This window comes from Coregonus lavaretus (assembly GCF_964263955.1).
Source record: "Coregonus lavaretus genome assembly, chromosome: 27".
Classification (NCBI taxonomy): domain Eukaryota; kingdom Metazoa; phylum Chordata; class Actinopteri; order Salmoniformes; family Salmonidae; genus Coregonus; species Coregonus lavaretus.
The window spans coordinates 39435363-39449087 of NC_140014.1; the positions used below are offsets into that span (position 1 = coordinate 39435363).

Below are 13725 nucleotides of genomic sequence, written 5' to 3' on the forward strand. Positions count from 1 at the left end.
CCTCTCTCTCCTCATCCTCCCCTCTCTCTCCTCTTCCTCCTCTTTAATGTACACTGGGAGCAGCCACAGAAAGAAGTGGAGAGACAGCATTCTTTGCAAACAAATAAACACAGCACACATACAAACACACACACACACACACCTTCCACCCACACTCCACCCCATCTCCCTCTAAGAGACATCTGTGCAACTCTTCTACCCCACCACCCTTGCCTTCCCCCATTCCTTATCCGTCCAACACAGTGTCCGAAGCTTTCCAATTCAATTTCCTCCATTTAGGAGAACATCTATCTTCTCTCTCTCTCGCTCTCTCTCTCTCTCTCTTTCTTCCTGACCACCCATTTTTTTTCCATATCCTTTGTTAAGGATGATGTGCCGCTTTGGGTTTACAGTAGAGCCACTAATGTGTCCTGCACACTCAGCTGCCACAGCTACCCTAGACTCTTGACTAACTCTGCTCTGCTCTGTTCTGTTCTACAGTGGACTGGACACACAAACACTGTGATCTGCTTAAAACCTCAGTTGAGACACACACACACACACACACACACACCACTCGGCTCTCCACATCAGTGGACACACCACAGAGAACCAAAGAGGAGAGAGAGAGATTGAGTAAAGCACTGATTAGCTCTCTCTGTCTCACTCTCTCTTTCCATTATCTGACTTTTTTTACACTGACTCTCTCTCTCGTGTGGCCTGGTGTGGCCTGAGGCAGCGGTGTTAACCAGCCCACAGAAGGGTGTCATGTGATGGGAAGGGGAGACCAGGCATGGGGTCGACATGTTAGGGTGAATCACTAGCTACTAATCTGTCTGCCTTTTACCTTTGATATGCCTGGGGTGAGGTCTTTATGTATCCTAGTATAGGGGATGTCCTAGTATAGGGGATGTCCTAGTATAGGGGATGTCCTAGTATAGGGGATGTCCTTGTATAGGGATGTCCTAGTATAAGGGATGTCCTAGTATAAGGGATGTCCTAATATAAGGGATGTCCTAGTGTAGGGGATGTCCTAGTATAGGGGATGTCCTAGTATAGGGGATGTCCTAGTATAGGGATGTCCTTGTATAGGGGATGTCCTAGTATAAGGGATGTCCTAGTATAAGGGATGTCCTAGTATAGGGGATGTCCTTGTATAGGGGATGTCCTAGTATAGGGGATGTCCTAGTATAGGGGATGTCCTAGTATAGGGGATGTCCTAGTATAGGGGATGTCCTAGTATAGGGGATGTCCTAGTATAAGGGATGTCCTAGTATAAGGGATGTCCTAATATAAGGGATGTCCTAGTATAGGGGATGTCCTAGTATAGGGGTTGTCCTAGTATAGAGGATGTCCGGACCGCGACCGGGAGACCCATGGGGCGACGCACAATTGGCCCAGCGTCGTCCAGGGTAGGGGAGGGAATGGCCGGCAGGGGATGTAGCTCAGTTGGTAGAGCATGGCGTTTGCAACGCCAGGGTTGTGGGTTCGATAACATAATGTATGTGCTAACTGTAAGTCGCTCTGGATAAGAGTGTCTGCTAAATGACGTAAATGTAAAATGTAAATGTCCTTGTATAGGGGATGTCCTAGTATAAGGGATGTCCTAGTATAAGGGATGTCCTAGTATAAGGGATGTCCTAATATAAGGGATGTCCTAGTATAGGGGATGTCCTAGTATAGGGGATGTCCTAGTATAGGGGATGTCCTAGTATAGGGGATGTCCTAGTATAGGGGATGTCCTAGTATAGGGGATATCCTAGTATAGGGGATGTCCTTGTATAGGGGATGTCCTAGTATAGGGGATGTCCTAGTATAGGGGATGTCCTAGTATAGTGGGTATAAGGGATGTCCTAGTATAGGGGATGTCCTAGTATAGGGGATGTCCTAGTATAGGGGATATCCTAGTATAGGGGATGTCCTTGTATAGGGGATGTCCTAGTATGGGGGATGTCCTAGTATAGGGGATGTCCTAGTATAGGGGATGTCCTAGTATAGGGGATGTCCTAGTATAGGGGATGTCCTAGTATAGGGGATGTCCTAGTATAGGGGATATCCTAGTATAGGGGATGTCCTTGTATAGGGGATGTCCTAGTATGGGGGATGTCCTAGTATAGGGGATGTCCTAGTATAGGGGATGTCCTAGTATAGGGGATGTCCTTGAATGGAGTGTTGTGATAGTTCAAACTGTGTGTGTAGTAGCAGGATTTCTGACAATGCCAGAATGTGTGTGTGTGTGTGTGTGTGTGTGTGTGTGTGTGTGTGTGTGTGTGTGTGTGTGTGTGTGTGTGTGTGTGTGTGTGTGTGTGTGTGTGTGTGTGTGTGTATGTGTGTGTGTGTCAGGTTTTCCATTAACCGGTAATAGCTGGCTTTTGGCAGGATGAAAAAATTGAAAAGTCAATAAATATAATTGGCGCCCGGCCAATTGTCCGGGAGAAGAAGAAAAAATGATATAGTGAAATAATTTAGTCTCTTGACTGGTGGAAACACGGGTCCATGGAAATACATTTGAATGGTCTTATCGGTCTATAGGTTCATTTACATCATTTTGTGGTATTCAATTGACGCGTGTGTATATTCATGATGTATCTTATTTAACACACGCGTACAGCATACAGATACAGAGCATTTCAGCGAGAGAGCTGCTGCTACATCACCTCAAACGGCAAATGCATAGGTAACGGAAGGCAGGCCACTTTACAATGAGCTGGAGGCAGTATGCATTTTGAAAACATATACTTGAATGTTTTACTACATATACAGTGGGGGAAAAAAGTGTTTAGTCAGCCACCAATTGTGCAAGTTCTCCCACTTAAAAAGATGAGAGAGGCCTGTAATTTTCATCATAGGTACACGTCAACTATGACAGACAAAATGAGGAAAAGTGATTCCAGAAAATCACATTGTAGGATTTTTAATGAATTTATTTGGAAATTATGGTGGAAAATAAGTATTTGGTCAATAACAAAAGTTTCTCAATACTTTGTTATATACCCTTTGTTGGCAATGACGCAGGTCAAACGTTTTCTGTAAGTCTGCACAAGGTTTTCACACACTGTTGCTGGTATTTTGGCCCATTCCTCCATGCAGATCTCCTCTAGAGCAGTGATGTTTTGGGGCTGTCGCTGGGCAACACGGACTTTCAACTCCCTCCAAAGATGTTCTATGGGGTTGAGATCTGGAGACTGGCTAGGCCAAAAGGTTCTATTTTGGTTTCATCTGACCATATGACATTCTCCCAATCCTCTTCTGGATCATCCAAATGCACTCTAGCAAACTTCAGACGGGCCTGGACATGTACTGGCTTAAGCAGGGGGACACGTCTGGCACTGCAGGATTTGAGTCCCTGGTGGCGTAGTGTGTTACTGATGGTAGGCTTTGTTACTTTGGTCCAGCTCTCTGCAGGTCATTCACTAGGTCCCCCTGTGTGGTTCTGTGATTTTTGCTCACCGTTCTTGTGATCATTTTGACCCCACAGGGTGAGATCTTGCGTGGAGCCCCAGATCGAGGGAGATTATCAGTGGTCTTGTATATCTTCCATTTCCTAATAATTGCTCCCACAGTTGATTTCTTCAAACCAAGCTGCTTACCTATTGCAGATTCAGTCTTCCCAGCCTGGTGCAGGTCTACAATTTTGTTTCTGGTGTCCTTTGACAGCTCTTTGGTCTTGGCCATAGTGGAGTTTGGAGTGTGACTGTTTGAGGTTGTGGACAGGTGTATTTTATACTGATAACAAGTTCAAACAGGTGCCATTAATACAGGTAACGAGTGGAGGACAGAGGAGCCTCTTAAAGAAGAAGTTACAGGTCTGTGAGAGCCAGAAATCTTGCTTGTTTGTAGGTGACCAAATACTTATTTTCCACCATCATTTGCAAATAAATTCATTAAAAATCCTACAATGTGATTTTCTGGAATTTTTTTTCGGCTCCGGGCTTGACCACCACCCTCCGTAGCGCCCCTGGTCCGGTCTGGCCCCGCTGGCTGGAGCTGGACTGGACATCGGTGGAGCGGCATGCTTAGGCTCCGATGTGGAGCAGCTGACCTGACCAGGCACCGGTGACCCAGGCACGGGCTGTGCCGGACTGATGACGCGCACCACAGGCTTGGTGCGGGGAGCAGGAACGAGCCGGACCGGACTGACGACGCGCACCACAGGCTTGGTGCGGGGAGCAGGAACGAGCCGGACCGGGCTGACGACGCGCACCACAGGCTTGGTGCGGGGAGCAGGGACGGGCCGAACCGGGCTGACGAAGTGCACCACAGGCTTGGTGCGGGGAGCAGGAACGAGCCGGACAGGGCTGACGACGCGCACCACAGGCTTGGTGCGGGGTGCAGGAACGGGCCGGACCAGGCTGACGACGCGCACCCCTGGCTTGGTGCGGGGAGCAGGAACGGGCCGGACCGGGCTGACGATGCGCACCACAGGCTTGGTGCGGGGAGCAGGGACGGGCCGAACCGGGCTGACGAAGTGCACCACAGGCTTGGTGCGGGGAGCAGGAACGAGCCGGACAGGGCTGACGACGCGCACCACAGGCTTGGTGCGGGGTGCAGGAACGGGCCGGACCAGGCTGACGACGCGCACCCCTGGCTTGGTGCGGGGAGCAGGAACGGGCCGGACCGGGCTGACGATGCGCACCATAGGCTTGGTGCGAGGGACAGGAACAGGCCGGACCGCACTGGGAACACACACCACTGGCCTTACCCGGGGATCAGGAACGGGCCAGACCAGGCTGACGACGCGCACACCTGGCTTGGTGCGGGGAGCAGGAACGGGCCGGACCGGGCTGACGATGCGCACCATAGGCTTGGTGCGAGGGACAGGAACAGGCCGGACCGCACTGGGAACACACACCACTGGCCTTACCCGGGGATCAGGAACGGGCCGGACCGGACTGGCAACCCACCTCAGTACCTCTCGCCGTGCCTCTACATTTTCCTTCCCTCTACTCGCCAATGGCTCCCGTAACCCGGTGGCCTTCTCTCCTCGTCCACTAACTCGCCCCTTATCTGCCTCCAGCAGCCCCGTCGTCCACGGTGTGAGCCCCCCCCTACATTTTTTTGGGGTTTGTCTCTCCCCCGTGGATATGGCCTCCATGGCTCTTGCCAGACTCTCCATCCTCTGCTCCCAAGTCCAACCTCTCTCCTCCTCACGCGGCTTGACCCAGTCGAGGTGGATATCCGCTAGAGTTACCTCTGGCGTTGGCTCCTGGACACGCTGCTTGACCCAGTCGAGGTGGATATCCGCTAGAGTTACCTCTGGCGTTGGCTCCTGGACACGCTGCTTGGTCCAGTTTTGGTGGGATCTTCTGTCACGTTCGTCGAACACAGTGGACCAATGCGCAGAGTGATTTGCGAACATACTTATTTTATTAGAGTACCACACGAACAAAACAACAAAACGATACGTGACGTCCTTGGTAACAGACACTAACCATATACGGAACAAGATCCCACAAAACACTGTGGCAAACAGGCTGCCTAAGTATGGTTCCCAATCAGAGACAACAAGCAACAGCTGATACTCGTTGCCTCTGATTGAGAACCACCCCGGCCAACACAGAAACACAAGAGCTAGATAATAAACCTATAACACAAAACACATAGAAACAACACACCCTGGCTCAACATAACAGAGTCCCAGAGCCAGGGCGTGACAGCATGTTTTACCTTGCTTCAAAGTAGCCTAGCCAAAATCAGACCATATCCGTGGAGACAATTATTTTAGGTTAACTTTCTTTCACTGTCCAGTAGCCAAAGGAACTTAAAAATTTGGAACAGATATTTCCTCTCTGTCACATGAAACCGCTCGCACCTGCGGTGCGCTTTTGACAACGGTGTTTTCCTGCTTGACAACGGTGTTTTCCTGCTTGACAACGGTGTTTCCCTGCTTGACAACGGTGTTTTCCTGCTTGACAACGGTGTTTTCCTGCTTGTGCGCATTGCTGCGCTTATAATGTGAAGAAATAATAGTTTAGCAACATTTTAAGCTCAACGTTCTGATCTGTTGCATCAGACTCATTGCTTTTAAACGTTAATTTTTTTTATCTCGCCTAGGCCTGCTGGTGGTATGAATTTAGGATCTATCGTCCCACAACTGTCCCAGAGTCGGTTGGGAAAAGGCTTTTTATTTCTCGACAAGCTGACAAATAGAATAGGTCAACTTTTCCACTATGTAGTCCCGTGTAGCTCAGTTGGTAGAGCATGGCGCTTGCAACGCCAGGGTTGTGGGTTCGATTTCCACGGGGGGCCAGTATGATTTTGTTATTTTTTTTATGTATGCACTCAGGATATGTAAAATGTAAGTCGCTCTGGATAAGAGCGTCTGCTAAATGACAAAAATTTAAAAAATTTAAAATAGTAGATTGACATAGGCTAGTGATTCTGCTGTTTGTTCCTCGTCTTGATGGCTGAGGTAAATGTGGACTATTATTCTAACATCTTCAAAGTGTGTATCAGAATTCGATAAGAAGGACCGCGCATCCTCGACTTGCATGTTCTGTTAATATGAATTACCATAATCGAAATGTCATTCTGAGCATTGTGGGTGGACGCCCTAATGAGGTTACGTACCCAATGCTAATGGGCCTGGTCAATTTCTCAAATGTCTGGTAAATTTAATTGCTGCTGGTCAAATGTCTGGCGCAACATTTTCCTAACTGAAAACATGGTGTGTGTGTATGTTTGTGAGCTTGCATAAGTGTGTGTCTTACCTCTGATATGCCTGAGGAGAGGTAGGGGGTGTTGAGAAGACCTGGGCGTGAGGGTGGTAAGGTGTCTTTTTTAAAGCCTGAATCAAATTCTGCCTGTACTCAGGATCTATACACCACAAGGACCCTTTCCCAATGCTCTGTAGAGAGATAGAGAGAGAGAGAGAGAGACAGAGAGAGAGAGAGAGAGAGAGAGAGAGAGAGAGAGAGAGAGAGAGAGAGAGAGAGAGAGAGAGAGAGAGAGAGAGAGAGAGAGAGAGAGAGAGCGAGGGAGTCAGTAACACACACATATGATACAGTGCGAGAGAGAGAGTGCAATAGTGGAATGAACATTTGTTTTTAAAGATTGACAATAACAAGTCGCCATTGGCCATTGTGAGGTCAGTAAATGATGCATTTACTTGCATATTATTGAACAGTAGATGAGAACACAGAAAGAGAGTCCCACAGACACTTAACGAGACCACACACACACACACTTCCTTGCCTCCACCTTCCTTTCCCTCCCCATACAGAAAACTCATGTATTATAATATATAGTACCAGTCAAACGTTTGGACACACCTACTCATTCCAGGGTTTTTATTTATTTTTATTATTTTCTACATTGTAGAATAATAGTGAAGACATCAAAACTATGAAATAACACATATGGAATCATGTAGCAACCAAAAAAGTGTTTAACAAATCAAAATATATTTTATATTTGAGATTCTTCAAAGTAGTCACCTTTTTGCCTTGATGACAGCTTTGCACACTCTTGGCATTCTCTCAACCAGCTTCATGAGGTAGTCACCTGGAATGCATTTCAATTAACAGGCGCGCCTTGTTAAAAGTTAATTTGTGGAATTTATTTCCTTCTTAATGCGTTTGAGCCTATCAGTTGTGTTGTGACAAGGTAGGGGTGGTATACAGAAGACAGCCCTATTTCGTAAAAGACCAAGTCCATATTATGGCAAGAACAGCTCAAATAAGCAAAGAGAAACGACAGTCCATCATTACTTTAATACATGAAGGTCAGTCAATCCGGAAAATAGTTTTCACCGAGCTAACCAAAACAGCTACTTAACCAGCTAGCTCCTTTAGCTTGCCACCACAGAATGCAATGTCACTGACCAAGGTAATAATTGCTTTGGATATTAAAGCTCTGAGTTAATATGTCATGTGCATTGCATTCGGAAAGTATTCAGACCCCTTCACTTTTTCCACATTTTGTTACGTTACAGCCTTATTCTAAAATTGATTAAATACATTTTTTACTCATCAATCTACACACAATACACCATAATGATAAAGTGAAAACAGGTTTTTAGAAATGTTTACAAATGTATTACATATAATAAACAGAAATACCTTATTTACATAAGTATTCAGACCATTTACTCAGTACTTTGTTGAAGCGCCTTTGGCAGCGATTACAGCCTCGAGTCGTCTTGGATATGACGCTACAAGCTTGGCACACCTGTATTTGGGGAGTTTCTCCCATTCTTCTCTGCAGAACCTCTCAAGCTCTGCCAGGTGGGATGGGGAGCGTTGCTGCACAGCTATTTTCAGGTCTCTCCAGAGATGTTTGATCGGGTTCAAGTCTGGGCTCTGGCTTTGCCACCCAAGGACATTCAGAGACTTGTCCCGAAGCCACTCCTGCGTTGTCTTGGCTGTGTGGTTAGGGTCATTGTCCTGTTGGAAGGTGAACCTTCACCCCAGTCTGAGGTCCTGAGCGCTCTGGAGCAGGTTTTCATCAAGGATCTCTCTGTACTTTGATCTGTTCATCTTTCCCTGGATCCTGACTAGTCTCCCAGTCCCTGCCGCTGAAAAACATTTACACAGCATGATGCTGCCACCACCATGCTTCACCGTAGGGATGGTATTGGCCAGGTGATGAGCGGTGCCTGGTTTCCTCCAGACGTGACGTTTGGCATTCAGGCAGAATGTTCAATCTCATTCTGAAAAAAAATATTGTAAGCACTGTTGTGCAATATCTGCTTAAAGAAATGAAGTATTTGCTGTGATAGATCTAATAGATAATGTTAGTTTTTTTTTAAATGTTGATTTATGTTCTAAATCTAGAAAAACTTGCCAAAATGCTAACGAAATTAGCCCTGGAGCAATTCATATTGCTATAAAACAAAACAAAAATAAGTTTGGAGATTTGTATTACATATTTGAATAATATAATGTTAGAATTATACAATCAAAGGCCTTTAAACACTTGTTGAGATTGTCCCGTCTTTCAAGAATCCCTGAGATTTAAAACAGCAACATTTTCTCTCAGCCTAAAGAAAAAATGTGTAAAATATAATGAGATTAGCTATAAAACTTCCAATTTTTCTCTCTGCCCCATGGGGGGCTTGTTCAGACCTTGAGGGGGAGGGGGGGGGGGGGGGGGTTCTACTCTATATAGCTCTAAGCTCTATACACTCTGCTTGGGAACCAATGCTTTCCCTGTTACTGGATGTGTGCGTGTGCGTGGGATTAAGCCTGGAGACTGGCTAGGCCACTCCAGAACCTTAATGTGCTTCTTCTTGAGCCACTCCTTTGTTGCCTTGGCCGTGTGTTTTGGGTCATTGTCATGCTGGAATACCCATCCACGACCCATTTTCAATGCCCTGGCTGAGGGAAGGAGGTTCTCACCCAAGATTTGATGGTACATGGCCCCGTCCATCGTCCCTTTGATGCGGTGAAGTTGTCCTGTCCCCTTAGCAGAAAAACACCCCCAAAGCATAATGTTTCCACCTCCATGTTCTTGGGGTCATAGGCAGCATTCCTCCTCCTCCAAACACGGCGAGTTGAGTTGATGCCAAAGAGCTCCGTTTTGGTCTCATCTGACCACAACACTTTCACCCAGTTCTCCTCTGAATCATTCAGATGCTCATTGGCAAACTTCAGACGGGCCTGTATATGTGCTTTCTTGAGCAGGGGGACCTTGCGGGCGCTGCAGGATTTCAGTCCTTCACGGAGTAGTGTGTTACCAATTGTTTTCTTGGTGACTATGGTCCCAGCTGCCTTGAGATCATTGACAAGATCCTCCCGTGTAGTTATGGGCTGATTCCTCACAGTTCTCATGATCATTTCAACTCCACGAGGTGAGATCTTGCATGGAGCCCCAGGCCGAGGGAGATTGACAGTTATTTTGTGTTTCTTCCATTTGCGAATAATCGCACCAACTGTTGTCAGCTTCTCACCAAGCTGCTTGGCGATGTTCTTGTAGCCCATTCCAGCCTTGTGTAGATCTACAATCTTGTCCCTGACATCCTTGGAGAGCTCTTTGGTCTTGGCAATGATGAAGAGTTTGGAATCTGATTGATTTATTGCTTCTGTGGACAGGTGTCTTTTATACAGGTAACAAACTGAGATTAGGAACACTCCCTTTAAGAGTGTGCTCCTAATCTCAGCTCGTTACCTGTATAAAAGACACCTGGGATTCAGAAATCTTTCTGATTGAGAGGGTGTCAAATACTTATTTCCCTCATTAAAATGCAAATCAATTAATAACATTTTTGACATGTGTTTTTCTGGATTTTTTTGTTGTTATTCTGTCTCTCACTGTTCATATAAACCTACCATTAAAATTATAGACTGATCATTTCTTTGTCAGTGGGCAAACGTACAAAATCAGCAGGGGATCAAATACTTTTTTCCCTCACTGTATACACACGTAAACTATTTAACTAACTATTTAACAGTCTTACAGCTAAACAGCAATTGCCTTAATTTTTGCTGGACCCCAGGAAGAGTAGCTGCTGCCTTGGCAGGAACTAATGGGGATCCATAATAAATACAAATATAAATACAGCTTGGGGGTAGAAGCCGGTCAGGGTCCTGTTGGTTCCAGACTTGGTGCATTGGTACCACTTGTCGTTCGGTAGCAGAGAGAACAGTCTATGACTTGGGTGGCAGGAGTCTGACAATTGTAGGGCCTTCCTCTGACACCACCTGGTATAGAGGTCCTGGATGGCAGGGAGCTCAGCCCCAGTGATGTACTGGGCTGCGTTCGGATGCCAAACAGTTGCCAAACAGTGAGGCAGCCAGTCAATATGCTCTAAATGGTGCAACTGTATAACTTTTTGAGGTTCTGAGGTTCTGAGGGCTCATGCCAAATCTTTTCAGCTTCCTGAGGGGTATGAGGCGTTGTCGTGCCCTCTTCACGACTGTGTTGATGTATGTGGACCATGATAGTTCCTTAGTGATGTGGACACAGAGGAACTTGAAGCTCTCGACCTATTCCACAACAGCCTTGTGGATGTGGATGGGGACGTGCTTGGTCCTCCGTTTCCTGTAGTCCACGATCAGCTCCTTTGTCTTGCTGACGTTGCTGAAGTATGTGTTTTATGGTCCCTATACGATAGTGTCAGCAGTTTGCTACAGGCAGAGGTAGAGAGGAAGGGATGATACAGGGAGAGGTAGGGAGGAAGGGATGATACAGGAAGAGGTAGAGAGGAAGGGATGATACAGGGAGAGGTAGGGAGCAAGGGATGATACAGGAAGATGTAGGGAGGAAGGGATGATACAGGGAGAGGTAGGGAGGAAGGGATGATACAGGGAGAGGTAGGGAGGAAGGGATGATACAGGAAGAGGTAGTGAGGAAGGGATGATACAGGAAGAGGTAGGGAGGAAGGGATGATACAGGGAGAGGTAGGGAGGAAGGGATGATACAGGGAGAGGTAGGGAGGAAGGGATGATACAGGAAGAGGTAGAGAGGAAGTGATGCATTGAGGATTTCTCATTTCCTGTAACATCTAGTGAAGAAAACCCAATGAGATGGACAGGTAATGGCATAGCAACGCACATAGCAAAAAGATCTGTTGGGAACAAGGAAAGAGCTAAATGTGTGTTTTCATTTCCATTTGGCATTCACAATGTCGAAAGTTTGTCATTTCAACAGATGACATAGTTGGCCAAAACAAATTATCTTCATTCATCACCCCAAAACCAGTTTCTCCTTCTCTCCTTCCCTCCCTTCTTTCCTTCCCTCTGTCTCTCCCTCCCTTGCACCCTTTCTCTCATTATAACAGTGGTGCGTGGCATGGTGTCGTGTGTCAAAAAGGACTCTGCTCTGTGTTCTAGTTGGAACAATAGTCATGGGCTCAGTGAGGGGAACGGCACCTCTGTACCTTCGGGCTCTGATCCGTCCCTACACCCAAACGAGGGCATTGCGTTCATCCACCTCTGGCCTGCTGGCTCCCCTTCCTCTGCGGAAGCATAGTTCCCGCTCAGCCCAGTCAAAACTGTTCGCTGCTCTGGCACCCCAATGGTGGAACAAGCTCCCTCACGACGCCAGGACAGCGGAGTCACTCACCACCTTCCGGAGACATTTGAAACCCCACCTCTTTAAGGAATACCTGGGATAGGATAAAGTAATCCTTCTACCCCCCCCCCCCCCAAAATTGTAAAGTGGTTATCCCACTGGCTATAGGGTGAACGCACCAATTTGTGAGTCGCTCTGGATAAGAGCGTCTGCTAAATGACGTAAATGTGCCCTTGAGCAAGGCACTTAACCCTAATTGCTCCTGTAAGTCGCTCTGGATAAGAGCGTCTGCTAAATGACTAAAATGTAAATGATGTAAATGACTTGATATCAGACGGCCGCCGGGACCACAGTGACACAGCCCTGTGTACGTGCATGCCTGTGTGCATGCGTGCGTGAGAGAGAAATTGAAAAAATAGAGATTGTGAGAGAAAATGACTGTGTGCACCCAGGTGAGTGTGAGCGCCTCTGTCTACTGGAGTGTCCAGTCTGCACCGGGGAACTGTTGTGATATCAGGTGCTGAACACAGAGATCTACCCTATTGATGTGTTAGAGGCTAACAGGCAGCGCTAGGTGGCTAACTGCTAATATTTACTCTACTCTCTAGGCTCCAGGGCTACAGGGAGCTAGGCCCAGAGGCGCCGTACTATGGCTGACCCTGTAAAATAACACATTTCACTGCTCCTATCCAGTGTATGTGACGATCAAACATCGTACATTTTAAAGGTAAAGAATTTGTTCCACCACTAGCTAGGTAAACACTGGGATTGTGTTTAATATGATGTTCATTCCCTGGTCACAGCTGGATGTACACTGAGTGGACAAAACAATAAGAACACCTGCTCTTGAGTAGGGCGTTGACCCTGGTTGCTTCTGTGTGTCGCTCTGGATGGGAGTCTGTTAGACGACTAATGTGATGTAGCTGTTGAGTGGCTTCACTGCAAGTATATTGTATGTTTTAAATATTCAATAAAAATGAAAAATATAAATTATATACGGCTGTGGAAAAAATTAAGAGACCACTGCAAATGTTTCTTAAATCAGCATCTCTACATGTATGACAGCCATTCCATTCCAGTGTCTGTTGAATTCCAACACTGAATTAGGTGCTGATTAGGTGATCACATGAACCAAATCTTATTTAACGAGGGAAAAGTATAAAAGCCACTGCTGTGGTCTTCACTATCCTCTTGCAATAGGACCAGCTGGATGGCAAAAACAGTGCTAATAGTACCTCAAAAGTAATATGAATCAAAAAATAACTATTGACCATGCCAAAAGGAAAGTTTTGAGTGAGGAAAAGAAGGGTTCAATTATGGCTTTGCTGGCAGAGGGATACAGTGAGCGTCAGGTTGCTTCCATCCTTAACATTTCAAAGACGGCGGTTCATAAGGACAAGGTCAAGCAGCTGACATTGGGGACAACAAAGCTACAGACCGGCAGAGGGCGAAAACGACTCTCTACTGACCGGGATGACCGCCAACTCATTCGAATGTCACCCAACAACCGTAGGATGACATCAAGTGACCTACAAAAAGAATGGCAAACGACAGCTGGGGTGAAGTGCACGGCGAGGACGGTTCGAAACAGGATCCTAGAGGCTGGGCTGAAGTCGTGCAAAGCTAGAAAAAAGCACTTCATCAATGAGAAGCAAAGAAGAGCCAGGCTGAGGTTTGCAAAAGACCATAAGGATTGGACCGTAGAGGACTGGAGTAAGGTCATCTTCTCTGATGAGTCCAATTTTCATCTTTGCCCAACACCTGGAGAGTCATACAAGCCACAGTGTCTCGCAC

The 13725-nt window shown here is 46.7% G+C and overlaps 1 protein-coding gene across 1 annotated transcript in view; it reads right to left on the reverse strand.

The window, feature by feature from the left end:
• Window positions 1-13725, reverse strand: part of LOC311103004 (forkhead box protein N3-like) — a gene marked incomplete at both ends in the record, with an annotated part of 86839 nt that overhangs the window by 11371 nt on the left and 61743 nt on the right. The window contains one exon of the mRNA XM_084144499.1: window positions 6690-6826. Coding sequence (XP_084000625.1) covers window positions 6690-6826 — 137 coding nt within the window. The remainder of the gene's footprint in view (window positions 1-6689; window positions 6827-13725) is intronic.